Here is a 20,386-nt window from a genome sequence, read left to right on the forward strand (position 1 = left end):
ACAGGCCAGGAGCTATGGAAAGAAGTGAAATAAGTAAAAGGCCTACATGACAAGGGTGGGAAGGGGAACTAGGAAAGAAAAGGGTTAATGAAAGGTGAGAAGCTGATTAGAGTAGGGATACTCACAGGATTGGAGGAAAATGGTTTTCCAGGAGGGGCTTCAGAGAGTATCCAGGAAGGAGGAGTTCCGGGAGTTCAGTGTGATCAGGAGAAGGAGCGGACTTGGTATGGTATCTGTGGTCGTTGAAGTTTGTTGCAGCGCTGTTTGGATCCTTGAAGGCATTTGTCTGGGTTGGATAACTTGACGGGGGGATCCATCGTTGTTGTGGGTGGCCTTCTGTGGTGGTAAGGTCAAACGTTATGACCTGGTAATAGGGACCATGGTGGGTCTGCGGGCAATTTAATTACGTCTCCGAGGCGGTGTATGACGGCTGGGGGCATTCAGGTATAAGAAAGGTGCCTGCAGACACTCGTCCATTTTGTATAGTTATAGTGGCTTCAAAGACCTTGAAACCAAACAATTCCTACTGTATTGGTTATTGTCGTTGTTTTTTTTTGTTTGATATTTATAAATGTTATTTATAAGGTTTGTAATAAAAGTCTGCTGTGGCCATTTAAACGCCTTTTCTTGTGTAGTGTATTACTTGGTAAGATTGGGATGTGGAATGGATGGTAAAGGGGGTGGTTGTCAGTTAAAGGGGGACCTCTGAGCTACCTTAGTCATGGCTTATAAAAAAAACTTTGTCTCCATTTCTTACCTGCAGGTCATGAAGAACATATTTCACCAATCCTTCAATGCTTATAAAACAGACATTGAGCCCAGAATGAGCGATGTCACGTTTTCTCAGCTGCAGTGCAGTCGCAGATTATTTGAGATCATGCTTTCACACAGGAAGGTAACCTCTGCTTTCATGGAAGGCATCAATGTGGTGGTCACATTAGAGGGAGAAGCTGCTCGGGTTCTTAACTTTGATACAGGTAGGTCTGTTCTTGTTTTCTTAAAGGCACACAACCAAAATGTTACCATGAGATGCATAGACGGAGCATAGCCTATCTAATGTACATGCTGTGTGTATTGCTAATGTTTTTTCTTAATAAAAAGGTTTCACAAGTGACTGACATACTGTATGTACTTTTCAAGCTGTGGAACTATATAATTAAATAATAAAAATGTTTCATTTACCCAAGCACAATTTGAAACCTGCTCATATATGGACAAAACCGTCTCTGCTTACCCACCAAATGGCATTTTAGATCAGACATGCAGCAGTATATAGTGGAGTACTTATACTGGTTGATAAAAGTAAAGCTGAAAAGTGATCCAACCCTGCCGGCTCTTGTATTCAGACAGCTGGCAACCAGTCGATTGGCTGCAGTCAACGTTCAGCTGCCAATTTTCCAATTGAAAAGTCAACTTTTGACAAGCTGGGTGGTGCCAGCAAGGCCAGCCAAGTAGTAAATTTCAGCCAATTCAGCAGCAAATGGACGGAATTCAATGCATGTATGGTTAGATCTTGGCCAATTCCTTGTGGGACCGTCTAAAGCTCCCACACCAGAACTCTAGCAGTCTCACCTTAGTTAATAAAGATGGCCAAATCAATGTATAGTGCAGCTATCACAATAATCAACATGGCACATATCACCATAACCAAATCACATAACACAAACACTGCTCCTGAGCAACTCAGGATAGGCTAAAGCTGGCCATACACTGGTAGATTTCCATATGAACTTTCTATAATGACATCAAAGCCTTGACATGTCATTCAAATTTTTTTTTAATTTTAGCATTCAATTCTAGAAATTAATGGTATCCGTTGAATAAAATCCACATTCACTGTTAGAATTTGTTCGAGAAATATATACTATCCTCCTCCCTCCCTTTTTCATCATGGTTATACTGACTCAGATTGTTGTATTAGTGATTTATCCCTTGCTGAGACCTCTATGTCTGGCCTGTATAAGCAGATATAATCACCGCAGACAATCCTTATCAGATAGCTGAACTCACCAAATACCTTTTCATCCACAAAGAGCTTTACTATTACAGCATGTTACAGCAGACAACAGGATACATGAGACGAATGATTAGATGGTATTTGAAGGTCAGAGATGGTAATGTTTCCAAGCGTGCAAGCAGAATAACATGCGGCCATGTTACTGTCAGCCATTCTGATGCCAAAGGACTAGCTCATGAAGAAGGGTGGTACATTACACACAAGTGGAGGGAATGCAGAAAAACATGGTGCAATAACACAAAAAAACCACAAGATGTCAGTATTATAACCAGCTATACAACCAGCTATAATACATGGCTTAAAGGAGAACTATGGGGTCAGTGTTTGTTTTTCCCCATAGTTCTCCTTGGGGTAATGGGAGGACACAAACTAGCGTCCTCCCGTTACCCTAAGCTCAGTATACCGCGAGCTACAGCTCGCGGTATACTGAGACGCCGCACATCGAGCGGATCCCGACTTAGATGACGGGATCTGCCCAGCTGCGTGAGTGACAGCTGGCTCTGCCTATCTAGAGGCAGAGCCAGCTGTACCCGCCCCCTCCCCCGTCCGTTCCGCCAGTCAGCACTGGCAGATCGGAGCGGGGGAGAGGGGAATCCAGCCCCTCCCCCTGTCACGGCAGAGAGCCGTGACAGGATCGAGAGGTGAGGGAACCCGGTATGTGTTCTCTCACCTCCCGATCTACTGAGCCGACCTGTGACAGTCTCATTGTCACAGGTCGGCTTAGAACTATGAGGTGAGTGGAAATCACTCATGTCATAGTTCTCCTTTAAGGGAAATTAACTATGTAAATTCTAATGTCATATTAATATGGATATTAACCATGACTATGCATTGTGTCATATTTTTACAACTGTGTAACAGCACAATGGTGGAAAAGGATTGTTGATTTGACCCCATTAACTATTGGAAAATTGAACAAACACTCCGAAATGTTTTTATTTATTTTTGGTATACCCTGCTAAAGAGCACCTTTTTGTTTCTTTCCAGGAGCATTGTGGATCTTTCATGCCATTTGAGAATGCACAGTCTTTTATTGTCACACAGAACCTTTTTGGGAGACTTGCAGTGAGATCGGACGATAAAGGGGTTGCCCCTGCATTCAATTCAATTGCATTCAATTATTTAGATGATGTTGATCTTATCTGCATAGCCAGAAAATTTAAAGCCTGCATTTCCTTTTAAGCAGGCACACATGCATATTTTAGCAGATGGAGCTGGGATCGCATAAAAGAATAGTTGCAGGCTTAGAAAATTGTGTCTTGTTATTCAACCTGCAAGCAGCATCTGCTGCTTAGAGATTAAACTAATGTCTGACGGTTGCCTTACAAGAAAAGACTGTGGATTTGCAGTAGCTGCTATATTTGCTTCCAAAATGTGTTAATTTGTAACTAGAGTTCCCCTTTAATATATTGTAGGCCATTGGCTGAACAAATGAAGTTGCAGGGGTCTATTTATGGCCTATTCTCATTCCCCTATGAATCTTTCTGAATGTTTGTTCTGTGTATGTAGATGAAAAAAGGAAGTTCTTAGATTGATTTTCATATCAGGTCAAATGTATGTTATGTAATATCACATTTTGGCCACTAGATGGAGCTAAGGCAATAAGTATTTATTTCATATGCTCCCTAGCTCCTTCCAGTGGCCATAATGCAGAATTACAGTACATACATTTGGCCTGAAAACCACAGAACCATTATGTAAAAGAGAGACCTAGTACATCTACACAGTCTGACCAAATAACAATTCCACCCCAGGCTTCAGGAAATAATTCTTGCATCATTCCACATTCGACAGTAATAGGTGATCCAAACAAATGGCAACTATATATCTGTATTAGCATCCAATAGGCTACTTGTTCTGTCTCACTATGCTGCATTATGGTCACTGGAAGGAGCTTCATTAGTAATTCCATTAGGTGCAATTATAACAAGACAAATACAAGGATGAAGGTTATAATTTCATCCCGGGACAAGTAAGTTACAGAACAAATAGGTACAGGACATCTCCATCTCTTTTAAATCCTGCTTTAGGCTTCAAACTACAGACTGTGTCACCAGTACTTTAGGGCAGGCTGTTAAAGTCAGGCCCAACAGATATAAAGAAGATATTTCTTAAATGCTACCAGACCCTATTAAAAAACATTACATTTGGAGACATTACTGCAGCACAGGAAAGGAACCTGACCTGTCTCTGGTGTCAACCCTTTCTGAGACACTAGCCGGAACACCCCTGTAAGGTTTCCCAGTCTCCTTGTTGGATTATTTATTTTATATTTATTTTATATTATGCTAAAGATTCCAAGACATTAATCACTCATCCTCATAGTTTGAGGTGAAGTGTGACAATGAAACTATCACACATTGTCTCAATAGATTGTGACGTGAGTTAGCGCATAACGTCGCTCTCTCACTTCTTTATCATCTCACTTCAGAGAGCGGTGACTGTCAGCCACCACTCCCCGCAGGGATTCCCCCCTCCCCTCTCTGATCCTTCAGCGCTGACTGGAAAAACGGATGGAGGAGGGGGTGGGTACAACTGGCTCTGCCTCTTGATAGGCAGAGTCCGCTGTCAATCAGCCAGCTGGGTGGATCTCGACAGCACTGTTGGGATTCGTCCCGGCTGCAGCAGTCTCGGTATACTGTGAGCTATAGCCCGCGATACACTGAGCTTTGGAACAGTAGAAAGGCATCATGGCACACTCACAAACCAGCATGTAAAACAACTTGTCTCACCACTAAGGACAATGACAGAGGTTTGGATACACGTCTTCTGCAAAGGATGTGTAAGCCGCACTGCCGCGCCAAGGCACCTCTTATAGTGCGGTCCTAACTCTAAACTATGAGAGTCTCCATCTTGGAGCACATGGGGCAGAAGATATCAAATTGGGTGCAGGCCTGTCAGGAGGACGCCCCACCTCCTTAAAGGTACAGAAACACACAAGGGATCCCGCACATCCCATTGGCAGCTGAGAAACCCCATGCGTCGCTGCACCAAATCGGTAAAGCAAAACAAACGACAAACGCACTCAACAATTTGTCACCAGTTATACAGTAAGGTGCCCCCATGTGCTCCAAGATGGAGACTCTCATAGTTTAGAGTTAGGACCGCACTATAAGAGGTGCCTTGGCGCGGCAGTGCGGCTTACACATCCTTTGCAGAAGACGTGTATCCAAACCTCTGTCATTGTCCTTAGTGGTGAGACAAGTTGTTTTACATGCTGGTTTGTGAGTGTGCCATGATGCCTTTCTACTGTTCTACTGTTCAAAGCCCATTTCGTGTGCACCTTACTGTACAACTGGTAACAAATTGTTGAGTGCGTTTGTCGTTTGTTTTGCTCTACACTGAGCTTTGGGTCACAGGATTGGGTCTTAAGGGTCCTCCCGTGACCCTTAAGAGAACTTTGGGGAAAAACACTTACCCCATAGTTCTCTTTTAAGAAACCAAGGGCCGATTCAGCCCACCAGGTTCCACCTATAGCTAAATATTTATTTTGGCTGAATTGACCCTTTTGAAATTTAACTCTGCCCTCCATTGTGCTTTTCTTCTGTGTCCTGAACTGGTTGGGGCCAAGTGATTGATCAGAATCTTTTCATAGAATCACACGAGACCCAATCCTTCGATTGCCTTTGACATTTGCAGGCCGGCTTTCCTCCTTTAATTCAATATTCTGCCAAATTGCATAGCAGAAGGACTCTAAACCAGTTTATATTTTCTATAGTTTGTTTTCTTCTAAATGTAAAATGTGTCTTTACGTGTAAGTGGAATATCTGTGCAGCTATACAGTATAGCTACACTAAAAAGCATAGCAGGCAGATTATTTTACCTGATGCAAGGTTCCCTTTAAATGAATCCAACAGACATTTGCCTAAACATAAAAAATATATTGATATAAAAGATTTTACGGCTAAATATTACTAACCATCAAACCCTTTGCCTTTTATTACGGTACTTTCCACAGCACTTTCCCTCTCAAATGGTATAAGTAATTCCGATCAATAAACTTTGTCTAAACTAAGCATTTCAGGAAACCGGGATTGCTGGTCAATTTACAGCTTTATGGATTGCAATTCGGTATTATGAGTTTGTCGTTTCCGCTGGCAAGCTAAGAACCTATTCGTTGTGAAGTCTAAATTTATCTTGGCAATTGTATTAAACAATGAATGTGGCATTGCACAGCTCCCTCTTGTGGTTGAAGCAGGAGACGCAGCTCAGCAAGTCATATAAGCAAAAAATGCATCCTTTTATTCAGCTTTGGACACCTACAGACAGTCATGGCCAAAAATATTGGCACCCCTGCATTTCTGTCAGATAATGCACCACTTCGCGCAGAAAATTGTTGCAATTACAAATGTTTCGGCATTCTCATGTTTATTTCTTTTGTTCGTATTGGTATGACATAAAAAAAAGGAGACAAAAAAGCCATATCTGACACATTCCACGCAAAACTCCAAAAATTGACTGGACAAAATTATTGGCACCCTCACTTAATATTTCGTAGCACAGCCCTTGGCAAAAATAACTGAAATCAATTGCTTCCTGTAACCATCAATGAGTTTCTTACAACTCTCTACAGGAATTTTGGACCACTCTTCTTTTGTCAACTGTTCCAGGTCTCTCCGATTGGAAAGGTTCCTTTTCCCAACTGCTGTTTTGAGATCTCTCCATGGGTGCTCTATGGGATTCAAATCTGGACTCATTGCTGGCCAGTCCAGTACTCTCCAGCGCTTTGCCTGAAACCATTTCTGGGTGCTTTTTGAGGTGTGCTTTGGGTCATTGTCCTGCTGTAAGACTCATTACCTCTGACAGAGACCCAATTTTCTGACACTGGGCCCTACATTGCACCCCAGAATTCTTCAGATTTCATAATGCCATGTACACAGTCAAGGCATCCAGTGCCTGAAGCAGCAAAGCAACCCCAAAACATTAGTGAACGCCCACTATGTTTGACTGTAGGGACTGTATTTTTTTCTTGAAGGCCTCATTTCTGAAAACTTGATGGGCTTTAACGAAAAGCTGTTAATTTTGTGTCATACCAATACAAAAGAAATAAACATGAGAATGCCTAAACATTTGTAATTGCAACAGTTTTCTGCGCGAAGTGGTGAATTATCTGACAGAAATGCAGGGGTGCCAACACAACCCCAAAACATCAGTGAGCCTCCACCATGGAAATTAGGAAATTAATATTTATTTCTCATGCTCTTCAGCTCTATCTAATGGCCATAATGTGTCATTACATTAAATTTGATTATGAGAAAAAAATGTACTAGGAAAGTTTTGTTTTTGCCTCTATTTGCTAAAAACAAATAGAAACAAAAAGAAACAGGGTGCCCCTCTCATGTGTAGAACATTTATTAGAACGGGAATTACAAAAGCAAATATACTCACAAAAGCAGTGTTAAATGCGCATGGGTTAAAATTGGCCTGTGAGGGCGTCACATTCGTGATCGTAGATTTTCTCCTCGTAGGCAGTTGGCTCGAACACAGCCTCCGGTCACATCTCTCTCTGCACCAGCCACTGTAATACATGTACTGTGCTAGGCTGTACTTAGCCTAGTACACAGACATGTCTAGTGCAGACAGAAATGTGACTGGAGACTGTGTTCGGACCAACTGCCTACGAGGAGAATGGGTCGTTCTCACACGCCAATTTTAACCCATGCGCATTTAACGCTGCTCTTGTGAGCAGATTTGCTTATGTAATTTTTGTTTGAATAAATGTTCTACACATGAGAGGGGGGCTCTGTTTCTTTTTGTTTCTACATATACTGAGGGATCCCTAACCTTTTGAGGAGCTGCCGCTGGATGTGTGGAGAGGGTGTCCCGGATTGAGGGATGCTGTGATCCTATTGGCGCTGAGTTAAAGGCGTTGTTGTATGTTGCTCAAAACAAATGTTCACAGAGATTTGCAGGGTGAATGGCTCTGCACATAGTTTTTAAATAGACTCCTTCAAGTATTGCATTGATGGGACATAAAACAGTTATATAGACATTCTGTGCAATGGCTTTTCATTGCTGCATTCTCATAGCCTGTTAGAAAATTGAAAATTGATCTTTCTTACCCCTTTGAGATGACCTTTGTATACACAGAATGTCCCTTTCCTCCATTGGCAGGTGCCATGTGACTAAGCAGTAGGGTTGCCACCTTTTCTTCAAGCGAAACCCAAACACATTAGCGTTGCGCAGACATTTTTCTGGGAGATTGAGTCGTGGCTTATTCATATGTAAACAGCGCCGCCCATTCATATGTAAATAACACAGTTGAGACTATTTTCAGTGGGGGGCCAGTAGCCCCTATCTTAATTTTGGTTGCCACTGTCTGCCTGACATCTTGTGTCCACGTTTCTGCTGCCATGAAACCCGGACACAACATTTAAAACCTGGACTGTCTGCAGGACTGGATTCACTCTCTCTGCTGCCCCAAGGCCAGGTTCCTCAATGCACCCCCCTGCCGCCATACACCTCCCCCCAATGGAGAATGGCAGACCTGCAGGCTTGGGGACATCACCGACATTACTTGTACAAAACAAGAGGTGGCTTCTCCGCTGTACATTTAGCTCTGCTTGCCCAAAGGGCTAAATGTAGAAACTAACTACCCGCCCGGTGCGCGGAACTGCATGTCCTGGGCATCGGGAGATAGGAATTCCACACCCCTGCTGCCCCTGTACTCCCTGCTGGCCCAAGGACGGGTCTTGGTTGGCCTTGTGGGAAATCTGGCCCTGACTGTCCGGGTGAATCCTGGACAGGTGGCAACCCTACTAAGCAGGTAGGGTGTTTCTAGTATGTGCTGCACATATTTTCTTTTTAGCTAATGTTTTTTTTTCTGCTTTGTCACAGGCTGTGGTGTCAATCTAGGCCTACGAGGCCTGGAATCGTCAGAGGAGTTTATTTACAATGTGGCTGTAGCTGTGGACCAGAGCGATGTGTTTGAAGCCCTGTCAGCCAAGATAAAGCACTCCAAGCAAGTGGTAGAAGACTTCAAGTTCAGTGGACTGGCTGCTTCAGTATTTGAATAACAAAGAGATATCCTAACAGGACTCTAAAGGTCAACATGGGCCCTTTTACCCAAGCACATTGGAGGCAGCCATTTTGTATTTTGAGCTGTTAAAGCAGTCAGGACAGCCTTTAAGACTGTAGGAATGATTTAACATTTCTCATGTGATGGAACAGCATTTCTGAGTACAATGGGTATATGGACTGTATCCAGATTAGAGCACCTGTCAGGTTTTTATTGCTGTCTGCGTCCCCTTTAGGGAGAATCACCCTGGTGACCATTATCACTGAAACTAAAAGAAAAGTTTGGATTGCCATCGGAACAAAAATAGATGAGAAATCTTCTAATGGGGATACTAGTTCGTGTGACCACCGGGAATTTCCCCCTCATTGGAGGGATTTCTTATCACGTCCTGTTGTAGTTATCAGACAGGAAATGAAGGCAAAGCTCCCCAATGGGACACAGATGGCAAAAAAAAATGCTAACAGGGGTAATAACACTCCCTTACTCTATTCAAAACTCTATGTAAAAAATGGCTTCAGTTCTACTATAAAGCATTATATATATTACAGCTTACACATTCTAAAATGTGATGGCTGCATTAGTTTTCTTTTTGAAACCACCGCATCTAAGGTTTGGTGAACTACAATATGTTAAATTTTTTGGGATATGGATTTCAGTATTGCTAGATGCTCCTCTTTAACTCCAACCACAGAAGGCATCATCCACATTTAATGAAGTTAAAAGAGAACTATGGGGTAAGTGTTTTTCCGCATAGTTCTCTTAAGGGTCACGGGAGGACATAAACTAACGTCCTCCCGTGACCCAAAGCTCAGTATATCACGAGCTACAGCTCGTGGTATACTGAGATTGCCGCAGCCGGGACGGATCCTGACATTACTGTCGAGATCCACCCAGCTGCGTGAGTGACAGCGGGTTCTGTCCATCTAGAGGCAGAGCCAGCTGTACCCGCCCCCTCTCCCGTCCGTCAGTCAGCGCTGGGGGGAAATCCCTGCAGGGAGCCGTGATTGACAGTCACTGCTCTCTGCAGGGAGATGATCAAGAAGTGAGCGAGCGACGGTATGCGTTCGCTCACTTCCCGATCTATTGAGCCAATGTGTGACAGTTTCATTGTCCCACGTCGGCTCGAACTATGAGGATGAGTGATTTTCACTCACCTCATAGTTTTCTTTTAAGTGTATGGGTGACCCATATATCTATTATTAGATGGACGTGTATGCACCGCCATGGTTCATCCAGTGTCATACTTATACAAAATGGCTGCCTTCATGTTACATTAAAACTGGATCAAGTGTTACAGAAGAAAGTGAAAAACATATTACTTGTAAAGGGCTAAGCCTGTTCTGAAAAGCAGCATGACAGCCATTTTTTTGTTTGTTTTTTTTTTTTTTCAAAATGAATAAAGTTTTCTATGTTTTCATTTTGCATCATGTTAGTTTTTAATTGCATGTTGTGTGGTATCATACTGTACCATGCCAGTATGGAAACATTGATTCAAAGTAAATTTGAAGTGTATGTGATTAGCATAGGCAGCCAAATTCTTTTATATTTTAAGCTACACTAGAAAAAAGACACCTTCCTTGTACCTTTTCTAAGCATTACCCCAGTAAAAATTTGTAAGACAGAACTCTCTCAAAAAAGGCCATGTGTAATTACCCCTTAAACTTAAAGAATATCTCTGGGTAAAAAAAAAAAAAAAACTACCCGCACTTCTAGTGTTAACTGCCCATTTCTAAGGGTACTTTGAAGAGGACTTTTACTTACCTAATCCCCGCTCCCCCAGCAGTTAGAGCTCACCTCACTCCCCTCTGTGCCGGCTTTGAACTGTCCCTTGGCATCCTCGCTCATAGCCCTGCATTGTATGTGGTGACCTTGGTGGACAACCGACCCCCCGAAGTGTAGGTGGGAAGAGGCTGCATGGACCCGTCTTGGAGTCAAGGGGAGCGAGGATCAGGTAAGTAAAAGTGTTTTACTCAGGTACCCTGGATAAAAATGATCAGTTAACCCTTACAGTGTGGGCGCTGCTTCTCTTTTTTACCTGGAAATATGCTTCAAGGTGTATAGTGCGAGTTGCCTGCTTTTGACAACATTTTGTTGCCAATGTGATCCTCCTGGTCACCTTACAACTGTTGCTAGTTAACGTGAACAGTTCCATGGTGGGAGTGATGACAGCAGGTCTTGTGTAAGCTCCAGCCAATGCTTGCACAGGGCTGAGAACTTTCTCCCCACCCCTATTAGACAGCACTGGTGTCTAATTAACCAATTCCGGTATAATCATACTCAGGGGCGTAACTAGAAATCACAGGGCCCTATAGCAAAATTTTGTGTGGGGCCCTGTTATTTCTAGTTACGCCTACCTGATAACCCAAACAGCCCACCTAAGGGTGACCCTGCAGAGCCCACCATAGACTCTCTATGGTAGGCTCTGCAGGGTCTCAGGCGGTCGGTCAAGCCCTCTTACCTGTCAGACCTGATCCTCTGTCCGCCTCCTTCTCCTCCACGATCGACTCCTCCGTCACTGGGCCCTGCCTCCTCAATCGCCGGGCCCCGCCCCTCGGTCGCCGGGCCCTGCCTCCTTACAGCCGCCAGTGACAGCCAGCAGCCTGGCTGTCCGAGCAAGATGCCATAGCGACCCAGGCGGCCCGCATGGCATCAGGGAGATGTCCTGGCCGGGCCCCGCCGTGCCTCGGGCCCCATAGTGGCCGCCTGGGTCGCTATGGTGATTGTTACGCCACTGATCGTACTGCACTCTTTACTGTTATGTTCTTTGCGGTGGGTGCTGTAGTGACTGCGGATGGCGCAGCTTCAGATTCAACTTGTAAAATATATCATCAGCACAACGTGGTTAAATCTTCAGAAAGTGATCCCTTTATTGATGCACACACATCTTGACACATTGCAACGTTGCGGGGCCACTCGGGGTCCCTTCCTCAGGTTTAATCAACCAATTAAGCACCAGTGTTGTCACATGGGAGGAAGAGGAATGGGCCATCCTATACCCATAAGTACTGGATAGTTTTCTTCACTCTCGGCATCAAAAGGAGGAATGAAGAAGTGAAGGGAACGTGAGTATGTAGAGAAGGACAACTGGTCACATTTTTAGTGAACGCAGACCGCTACATGCCAAAAAATTGGTTTTGTTCAGCTGGTTTCCACTCAGAGAGCTCTGGAGCATTCTAACACACTTTAAAGATGATCTATAATAAAGAATGCGACAGAGATCTGATGAAAGCGACACATTTTCTGAATCCCTGCCCTGAAACTAGTATGTGGTCCATGAGTTGAGAAATATCTGATTTCATTACAGGCTTCTAACTAATTAAGTCCTTAAAAATAAAAAAAAGATGATGGATACGACTGCCCTTTAAAATAGTGTTATGGGGAGACTCAGCGTATTCATTTGTTAGCTAAAGTGAAGGACTTATACTTGCAATGTGCTGGGCCAAGGTCTCATAGCAGAGGATTGTAACCTTGGGTGAGCTGGAACATTTTACACAGACAACTGTTGACACCTGGAATTTTATTTTGGCTGGTCCACATACAGCTCTATTTGTGTTCTGCTTTTTTAGACTTAATGCCAAGAGCATTAGCAAATAACCTTGATTCTGCAAATGTTTGATTCCTTGTCCAGGGCAATAAACAGGGTGGAATATACACATTCTCTTACTGAGGTTTCTCAGATCTCAGCCACGTGTTCACCCTTTTATAGTAACACCGATAACTAGGCTGAAAAAATAGACTTGTGTCTTTTACCTTCAGCCACTCAATCTACAGGATTTGTAATCCAGATGAAGACAGAGCAAAAGCTTTAGGGCAATTGTGGCCAACTTTGCCTAAAAGGAGGAGAAAATTAATTTTTTTACCCAACAACTACAGCGTGATCATTTCCCCAGACACCATGTGATCATTGGTCATTATTAGGCATGTGCAGGGTAAAATAAAATAGTTTTGGATGAAATAAATGAAGACGAAAAACATTTTCATTTGTTTCGTCAAAGTAAACACATTTTTATGCTGTTTCGGATTCGGAGACAAAGAGCCTCCGAATCCAAAACCGCACACTAAAACTGCAGAACGAGCGGCGGCCATGTCGGCCACCGGCGCGTTCTGTGCATATGCGCCACCATCTTGGAGTGTATCTTTGTAGACACCAAGATGGCGGCGCCCGCATGTTTAGGCACTGTCATCTTGGTGTATACCAAGATATATTCCAATACGGCCACCGCTTGTTCAACGCGTGACATCACCGTCATGTGTTCCGCCTTCAAGATGGCGGCAGGCATGCACAAAACACGCCGGCGGCCAACATGGCCACCGCACATTCTGAAAACGGATTTATGTATGCCCGAATATAGTTTTCGTATATTCGGCATATAATTAATTAGTTATTTCAGATTCGAGCGAACCGCCGAACAACCTGAATTTTGTTGATTTGCAGGCTCATCCGAATGCACATGTCCTAGTCAGTGGGTGGGTGCCATAGCCAGCCTGCTATTGGCTATGATACCTGCCTACTGCCTGCTATTAATCAGCCTGATGGAGATCTCAGTTGGGCAAATTTGGGTAATGATATCAGCCTGGCCCCTTTGTTTACATTCAGCAGAAGGCTGGGGAATCTCCCGGCTGACACCTGAATGAGTTCTGGATTGCATATTTGGTCGATAGGACTCTGGTGGCCCGGAGCTTTAAGTACACCCTCTGTAAGTACCTAAATTGGGCTTTTTGTTAGGCTTTTTAAATCCTACGTACAGTAGAACTGGGAGAGGAAGAGGGAGAGCCAACCAAGTGTGTCAGATTCACATGGGTTCATCAACCTGATGCTGCTCCTTTATTATCCAATCACAAGTTGGGGACAAGGAGGTGACCTTCCTGTGTAACTCTTACTGCATAAGAGAAAAATCAGGCTGTGCCATCTGAAAGGGCCGCTATCTCTCAATACACAGTCCAATACATGATAATTTTGACTATGTTGTGGGGCCACCAAGAGTTTCATGCATTAAGTCTTAATAATGGGCAGGAGATGAAAGAAATACAGTTCTATAGTTTATCTATAAACATATGGGAACATACAGGCTTCTTTATTATTATTATTTTTTTAATATGTCTTTTATTTTAATTTCATTTTTACACCATTTTGGTTTGTGCTTTCTTCTAGTTGCTTCTTTTATTATTTATTTTTATTTCTCACAACACAAATCCAAAAAAGAAAAAAAGTGGATTCAAACTTTAATGATCCATTTGCAATCCATTTATAAACCATTTAAAAAAAACAAAAAACAAATGCAGAATAATAAAATCTGAAAAAATGAAATTCTAATATTTGTGAGGGTAAGAAGGCAACAAAGGCAAATGCGTACGTTGCTTGCGGATTCCTTTCTCCTTTTTAAACAATAAACCAGATTAATGGAAATGGTTCACGAAAACGCACAAATAAAACGCTTTTCGTGTACATGGCCTGACTATAGCTAACCAGACGTGTCCCCTACGGAATGATAAATTCACAGATGTATTTCTTTAAGCTACGACACACTTCATCGACCCATTTTCCTTGGGACGCCTGGGTGAGAAGGGCACAGTTTTTACGCTTGCCTCCACTGGGCGGGCGCTCCCAATTAAAATAAGTTATAGCGATGCCATTCACGTCCACGTATTTGCCCTCGTTGACCATATCGTTGATGCCCAACCAGAAATCCGCAGCCCCTGGGAGGCTCTTTTTTCCATAATCCCGAAGGGCGCTGTTCTGATCTCCGTCTCTAGGTGTCGCCAAAGTTCCCCCTTTGGCTATACAGTCCTCGTTGGCTTCATGGAAGTGCTTGGTTTCTTCGAAGGCTAAGTAGCATCTTTTATGGATCTTGGTACCCCGCAGGCAGACTGCAAATAAAGGCAATTCTGATCATTAATGATTGTAGAGGAGAAGACGCTTACAAACTAATATTGCATTTTGCTCATAAAATACTGTTGCTGCTTCATGAGCTTTTAAATGGGACTTGACAGTGCAGAAATCATGAGGCTGATGCTGAGGCAGTATGAGGGTTGTGGAAATCCCAACAGCAATTTATCTGATACAATTACCCATGATGCCGTTTTTTAATCAGATTAAATTGACGATCGCAGAAGAAGCTCCAGTCTCAGTAAAATGCAGGGTGTTGTTTTGTAATGGAGATCTGTTGAAAGGGTCAAACCTCTTTTCCCTACAAATAACATTTTTGTGCAGAACACATTTTCTGAGCAGTAGGGATGAGTGGTAAGTGCCCCAACATACCGAGCTGTTTTCTGCATTTTTAGCACATTGTTATCTAATGCATACATGGGCATTTTACGGCCTATAAGCCATATCAAGCCCTTGGTCTGTGTCTGTCCAGCCTGCTGACCTGCACTCCGTTATGGCTGGATGACAGTGGATGCACCGGACTCCAAGGCCAGTGCATCCACTGCAAGCCATAGCACAGCGCAGGTTGGCGATCAGTTCATGTTCAGACCACGTTTCTCTTCAGTCCTTGGTTGCTAGGACTGTTGGCATCCTAGCAAACCAGTGACGTTGATGTCCTCCTCTGCAGTCACTGGTTGCTAGGACCACTGGACGGTCCTAGCAAACCAATGACGTCAGCTGTCCTCCTACGTCTCCTCTCCTGCAGCTTCCGCCTGTGGACTTAAAAAAAAGAACTTAAAATGGCATGTGCGGGTTGCATGGGGGTTGTGATCTGGCATCTGTAGTTTCCAGCCCGGCAGCGACTAAGGCACGGTACCGTGCAATGCACCTACCTTGTGCTACAGTGCAGCAGGTGACACCACAATGCACAGTATTACATTACCGCATGTTGCAGACCTCTGCTTCATCAGCTTCTCTGGGGGTCCCTAGGTGTCATTAGGGGTTATAAAGACCTCTGAGGTCTCCATAAAGAGGACCTGTCACTGTAAACTGACTATCACATAGGGGGCTTGTTAGCCTCTTATGTGATAACAATAAAGTTAAGTGTAAACAAAACAAAAAACAAGTTTAAAAAAATTTAAATCACATATAAAAAAATTTAAAATATGTGAAAGTCCCCCGCCCCCACATACACACACAAACATGCATCGCGTGCGCCTATGTGTGAAAATGATGATTGAGTCCCTTGCACCATACATGTTACATATTACCGCGAACGCCGGAGTGAGAGCAATTATTTTAGGGTCATTAATCACTGATAGCACTAAACTGATGAGCAGTAAAATCTTTTAAAGCATCGCCTAAGGGCAATATTAGGTATGGTAGTTTTTTTGCAATTTTTTGCGGGCACATGCAATTTAAGGCTTGACATGTTTGGTGTCTATTTACCCGACGTGACCCCGTCTTTTATATTTTACCAAAAAATTTGGGCAATATTAAATGTTCCATAATATAATGTAGGGACATTTCAGTACTTTTTTCTTTATATAGTAAAAAATAAAAACCCCAGTGGTGATTAAATACCTCCAAAATAAAGCTCCATCTGTCCCCAAAAAATGGTATAAAATTCATTTCAGTACAGCGTTGCATGATGGAATAAACGTCCGTCAAAGTACCGCAGCACAGAATACTGAAAAATGGCCTGGACAGGAAGGGGGTTTAACACCCCCAGCCAGCAAATGGTTAAATAAAGTGCCACTAACCAATCCCAAGGCTGAGGGGTAAGGTCAGGCTCATTAGCCTACAGCTGGCCAGGAAGTCTGGGGAAAGGTGTAATGGCAGCAAACAACCACCAGGAGGAGCTTGGTGGCTGCAACAGACATAAGAGCATTACACAGTCTCCAACCCCTTGCAATGTGAGCCAGATTTAAAATATCAGCTGGTGTGCAGAAACTTCTCCCAGTTTGATTTGTTTTCCTTTTGTTTTGGAAGTATTTGGAAAGTGAAGATTTAGGTTTAGGTTTTTAGGTTTTTAGAACTATCATATTGCTGTGTAATGAAAATGTTTTTGCTGGAGTTGGACTTTAACATTCGGACGGATTCCAGATAATTAAGCACAGCACTTTAAAAAAAAATAAGCCGTGAACTGGCACCGCTGAGATCAAAACACGTTACAAGTCCGCAGACAGCTCGTAATCCCTTTTTTTCTTAAATAAGGATTCTGAAATGCTATTTTTGCCTTCAAGGCCGAGCTTCAGAGTGAAATGAATATGTTTCATCGGGGAGGCTGACAGAATGCTTCTGTTCACACCAGGTGAGAAGATAATCACCATTCACTGGCCTGTCATGTGACACGCTGAGTCAAAGGAAACCTGGACTGACAATATAGTAAGTATAGAGGCTGCTAGTGCTGAGATCTCCCTCTGGAAATGCTAATTGCCTGGCTGTCATGTACACCAGTTCTGACATTATTCTAACTTGCTTGCTACATTCTTGTTTCAGGTCAGTAACTCTGAAAGCATTGAAACCAACAGCAGCCAGACAACTAGCATGTTCAGACCCAGGATGCCGAAAGCCCCTCATAATTTTGAAACATTGGTTTCCTTTAGGCCTGGTTCGTCTTTGTGGAATTAACGTGTCAGTCCCCGTTCGCACCTAGACATAGAGGGAACCTGCATCGTGCTTGCATGCATTTGCGCTCTTCACCAACTACCCCCCGGCTTTTTTCCAGTGTCTCATGCACGTCCCTATTGATTTCAATAGGTGCTGCCTGAGTATCAAATGCAGGAAACGCAGCTCATGTAGCAAAATCTGCAACATGCGTTCCACATTCTTTTCCCGCACATTTGTGCACGTTTTAACACGGGCCAATGCACAGGGGAAAAGCATGTTTCAACAGCCGCATTTGGGGGGGCCATTTTAATTATAATGGCACTGCAAGCGTGTTGTGCGTTTTTGAACATGTCACTGAATGTGCATTTTTGTGCATTCTAGGAATGCCTAGTTGTGAACAGGGACTAAGGCTAGGAGTCCTGTGAACGCACATTGACGTACGTTCACGGAGCGTGTCAAAAACGGGCTAATAGTGCCATTATTGTTAATGGCACTCCAACTACAGCCAGGAAAACATACTTTTCCCCCACGCATTGGAGCATGTTAAACACACACAAACTAGGGTTGCCACCTTTTTCTTCCAGCGAAGCCCGAACACTCTAGCGACGCACGGAAACATTTTTTGGGAGAATTAGTCATGGCTCATTCATATGTAAATAGTGCCGCCCATTCATATGTAATATCACAGTTGAGACTATTTTTAGTGGGGGGCCAGAAGCCCCTATCTTAATTTTGGTTGCCCCTGTCTGCCTGACATCTTGTATCCGGGTTTCTGCTGCCATGAAACCCGGACACAGCATTCAAAGCTCGGACTGTCCGGGTGAATCCTGGACAGGAGGCAACCCAAACACAAACGCGTAGGGAAAAACGTGGAATGCATGTCCCATTGAAATCAAGGCCTAGGTGTGAATAGAGCCTCAAGGCTCTATTCATTACATTCATTACATTAATGCATCTCAGTGTACTGGATGTCCCACCCGTGCTGTAGAAATGTGACGCACAGCCACATACGGTAGTGCGGTCTGTCTTTTGAAGTGTGTTGCAACACCGGTGAATATAGGTAGGTCGAATGTAATGTAACACTGCATTATGACCACTAGAGAGAGCAGAGGAGCATATGAAATACTTATTTTCCCATTCTGCTCAGCTGCATCTAGTGGCCAGAATGTGGTATTACATTCGACCTGAAAAGAAAATCTACTAAGCACTTTTGTTTTTGCCACTCTTAGCATTGAAAGAACGCTCACAGAGATTCGCAGGGTGAGTTGTTTATAAATAGTAAAGGAAGGACACCGGCACTCCAAAGCAAGTTCAGTACGTGTTTATTGATGTACTAGTTGCAAGTAGAACACTCTAAACAATGTTTCGGGGTCTCACAGGATCACCTTCATCAGGCAAACAAGTGACTTGTTTGCCTGATGAAGGGGATCCTGTGAGACCCCGAAACGTTGTTTAGAGTGTTTTACTTGCGCCTAGTACGTCAATAAACACGTACTGAACTTGCTTTGGACTGCCGATGTCCATCCTTTACTGATATTTTGTCGTAAGCCACCTGCTGACACCTACTGCACCCACCCTCCATTGTTGGAGCAGCGGCTGTGAGTGCGATGGGTACACGGACTGTATCTTGTTTATAAATAGACCACCAAGTTTCTTTTTTTTATCTCCGGGAGATTGAGAAACTGTTTGCCTTTTCAGCAGAACTTTCACAGGGTTATTCACAAAAGGGTGAAGAGTTTGGAGAAGGCAGGAGAAGTGAACAATCTAGGGACAACATAGCTGAGCTGGAAAGTGAGCTGAATTGGAGAATGTTTCCAAATCAGCTATTTTGGCCTAAATTGTTTACTTCTCCTGCCTTCTCCAAACTCCTAACCCTTTTGTGAATAACCCTGTCAGTGTCACTTATTTACCTGTCCATTCCTCCACTAGAGGGTGCACTACCTACAAATGTTTCATTGCTCCTCCTCTAGTGAAGTATAACTATAAGGAGACAGTGGCATCACCCACCTCCTGCTAGAAAATCCAGCCTGACACGTCACAGCCGTGAAGTCTGTTTATAGTGCTGCTTCCAGTTCTGTTTACGGTACATGACTGCTATATATATTTAAAGTGAACCTTTTACAAACCGAGGGAATCTGAACAGTGCAATTATGAAGAATGTATAATTAGGGATTAACCACGACACTCAATAAGATATAGTCACTTGAAGTTATATGCACATCTTAATAACTCTCTATAAAAGTCAAGTCTGGCCACATCCCATCTTCATCCTAAACCTTCCGATTGGTCAGTGAGACTATGGAATGCATACTTGGTAAGGGCTAGTCACAATACGCATATCATTTCAGCTGCCTATATCTCAAGACCTGCAAACTGTTTTAATGTTGTTATGGAAGATCATCACTGCTTATTATTTATTTTGGATATATAATACAACCAAGATTTTAAAGTTTATATCCACTTTCGCAGACCAATTTGAGAAAACCCCTCTATATGTTTGTCATGTGTATCTTTTCATACAGCATACCCAAAAATAATTTTTAACAAACTATTTCTTACCTTTTAGATGTTTTGTTGCAGCAGGCAACATGGCTGATTGCAGGTTTTTCTCAGCCCCTGATCTGTCCTTATGGAAATGCCTAGGACAGTACTGTGTGGTTTGTGTTTCACTCAGTAACTTTATTAAAGGAGAACTATGGGGTTAAGTCTTTTCCCCATAGTCCTCCTTAGGGTAACGGGAGGACACAAACTAGCAGCTGCTCGCAGTATACTGAGGCGCCACAGCCGAAGCGGATCCCGACAATTGTGCCGGGATCCGCCCAGCTGCGTGACTGACAGCTGGCTCTGCCTATTTAAAGGCAGAGCTGATGGA

The 20,386-nt window shown here is 43.3% G+C and overlaps 2 protein-coding genes across 2 annotated transcripts in view; one reads left to right on the forward strand and one right to left on the reverse strand.

Moving 5' to 3' along the window:
• LOC108792910 overlaps positions 1-9,108 on the forward strand; it is a 31,436-nt gene extending 22,328 nt beyond the window's left edge. Inside the window, exons 3-4 of the mRNA XM_018563797.1 lie at positions 764-977; positions 8,855-9,108. Of these exons, the coding sequence (XP_018419299.1) occupies positions 764-977; positions 8,855-9,033 (393 nt within the window). The 3' untranslated portion in view covers positions 9,034-9,108. The remainder of the gene's footprint in view (positions 1-763; positions 978-8,854) is intronic.
• A 5,397-nt stretch (positions 9,109-14,505) lies between these two features.
• CLEC3A (C-type lectin domain family 3 member A) overlaps positions 14,506-20,386 on the reverse strand; it is a 7,294-nt gene continuing 1,413 nt past the window's right edge. The window contains exon 3 of the mRNA XM_018563794.1: positions 14,506-14,903. Coding sequence (XP_018419296.1) covers positions 14,515-14,903 — 389 coding nt within the window. The 3' untranslated portion in view covers positions 14,506-14,514. The remainder of the gene's footprint in view (positions 14,904-20,386) is intronic.

The sequence above is a fragment of the Nanorana parkeri genome, unplaced genomic scaffold, assembly GCF_000935625.1.
Source record: "Nanorana parkeri isolate BGI_ZX_2015 unplaced genomic scaffold, ASM93562v1 scaffold697, whole genome shotgun sequence".
Classification (NCBI taxonomy): Eukaryota; Metazoa; Chordata; class Amphibia; order Anura; family Dicroglossidae; genus Nanorana; species Nanorana parkeri.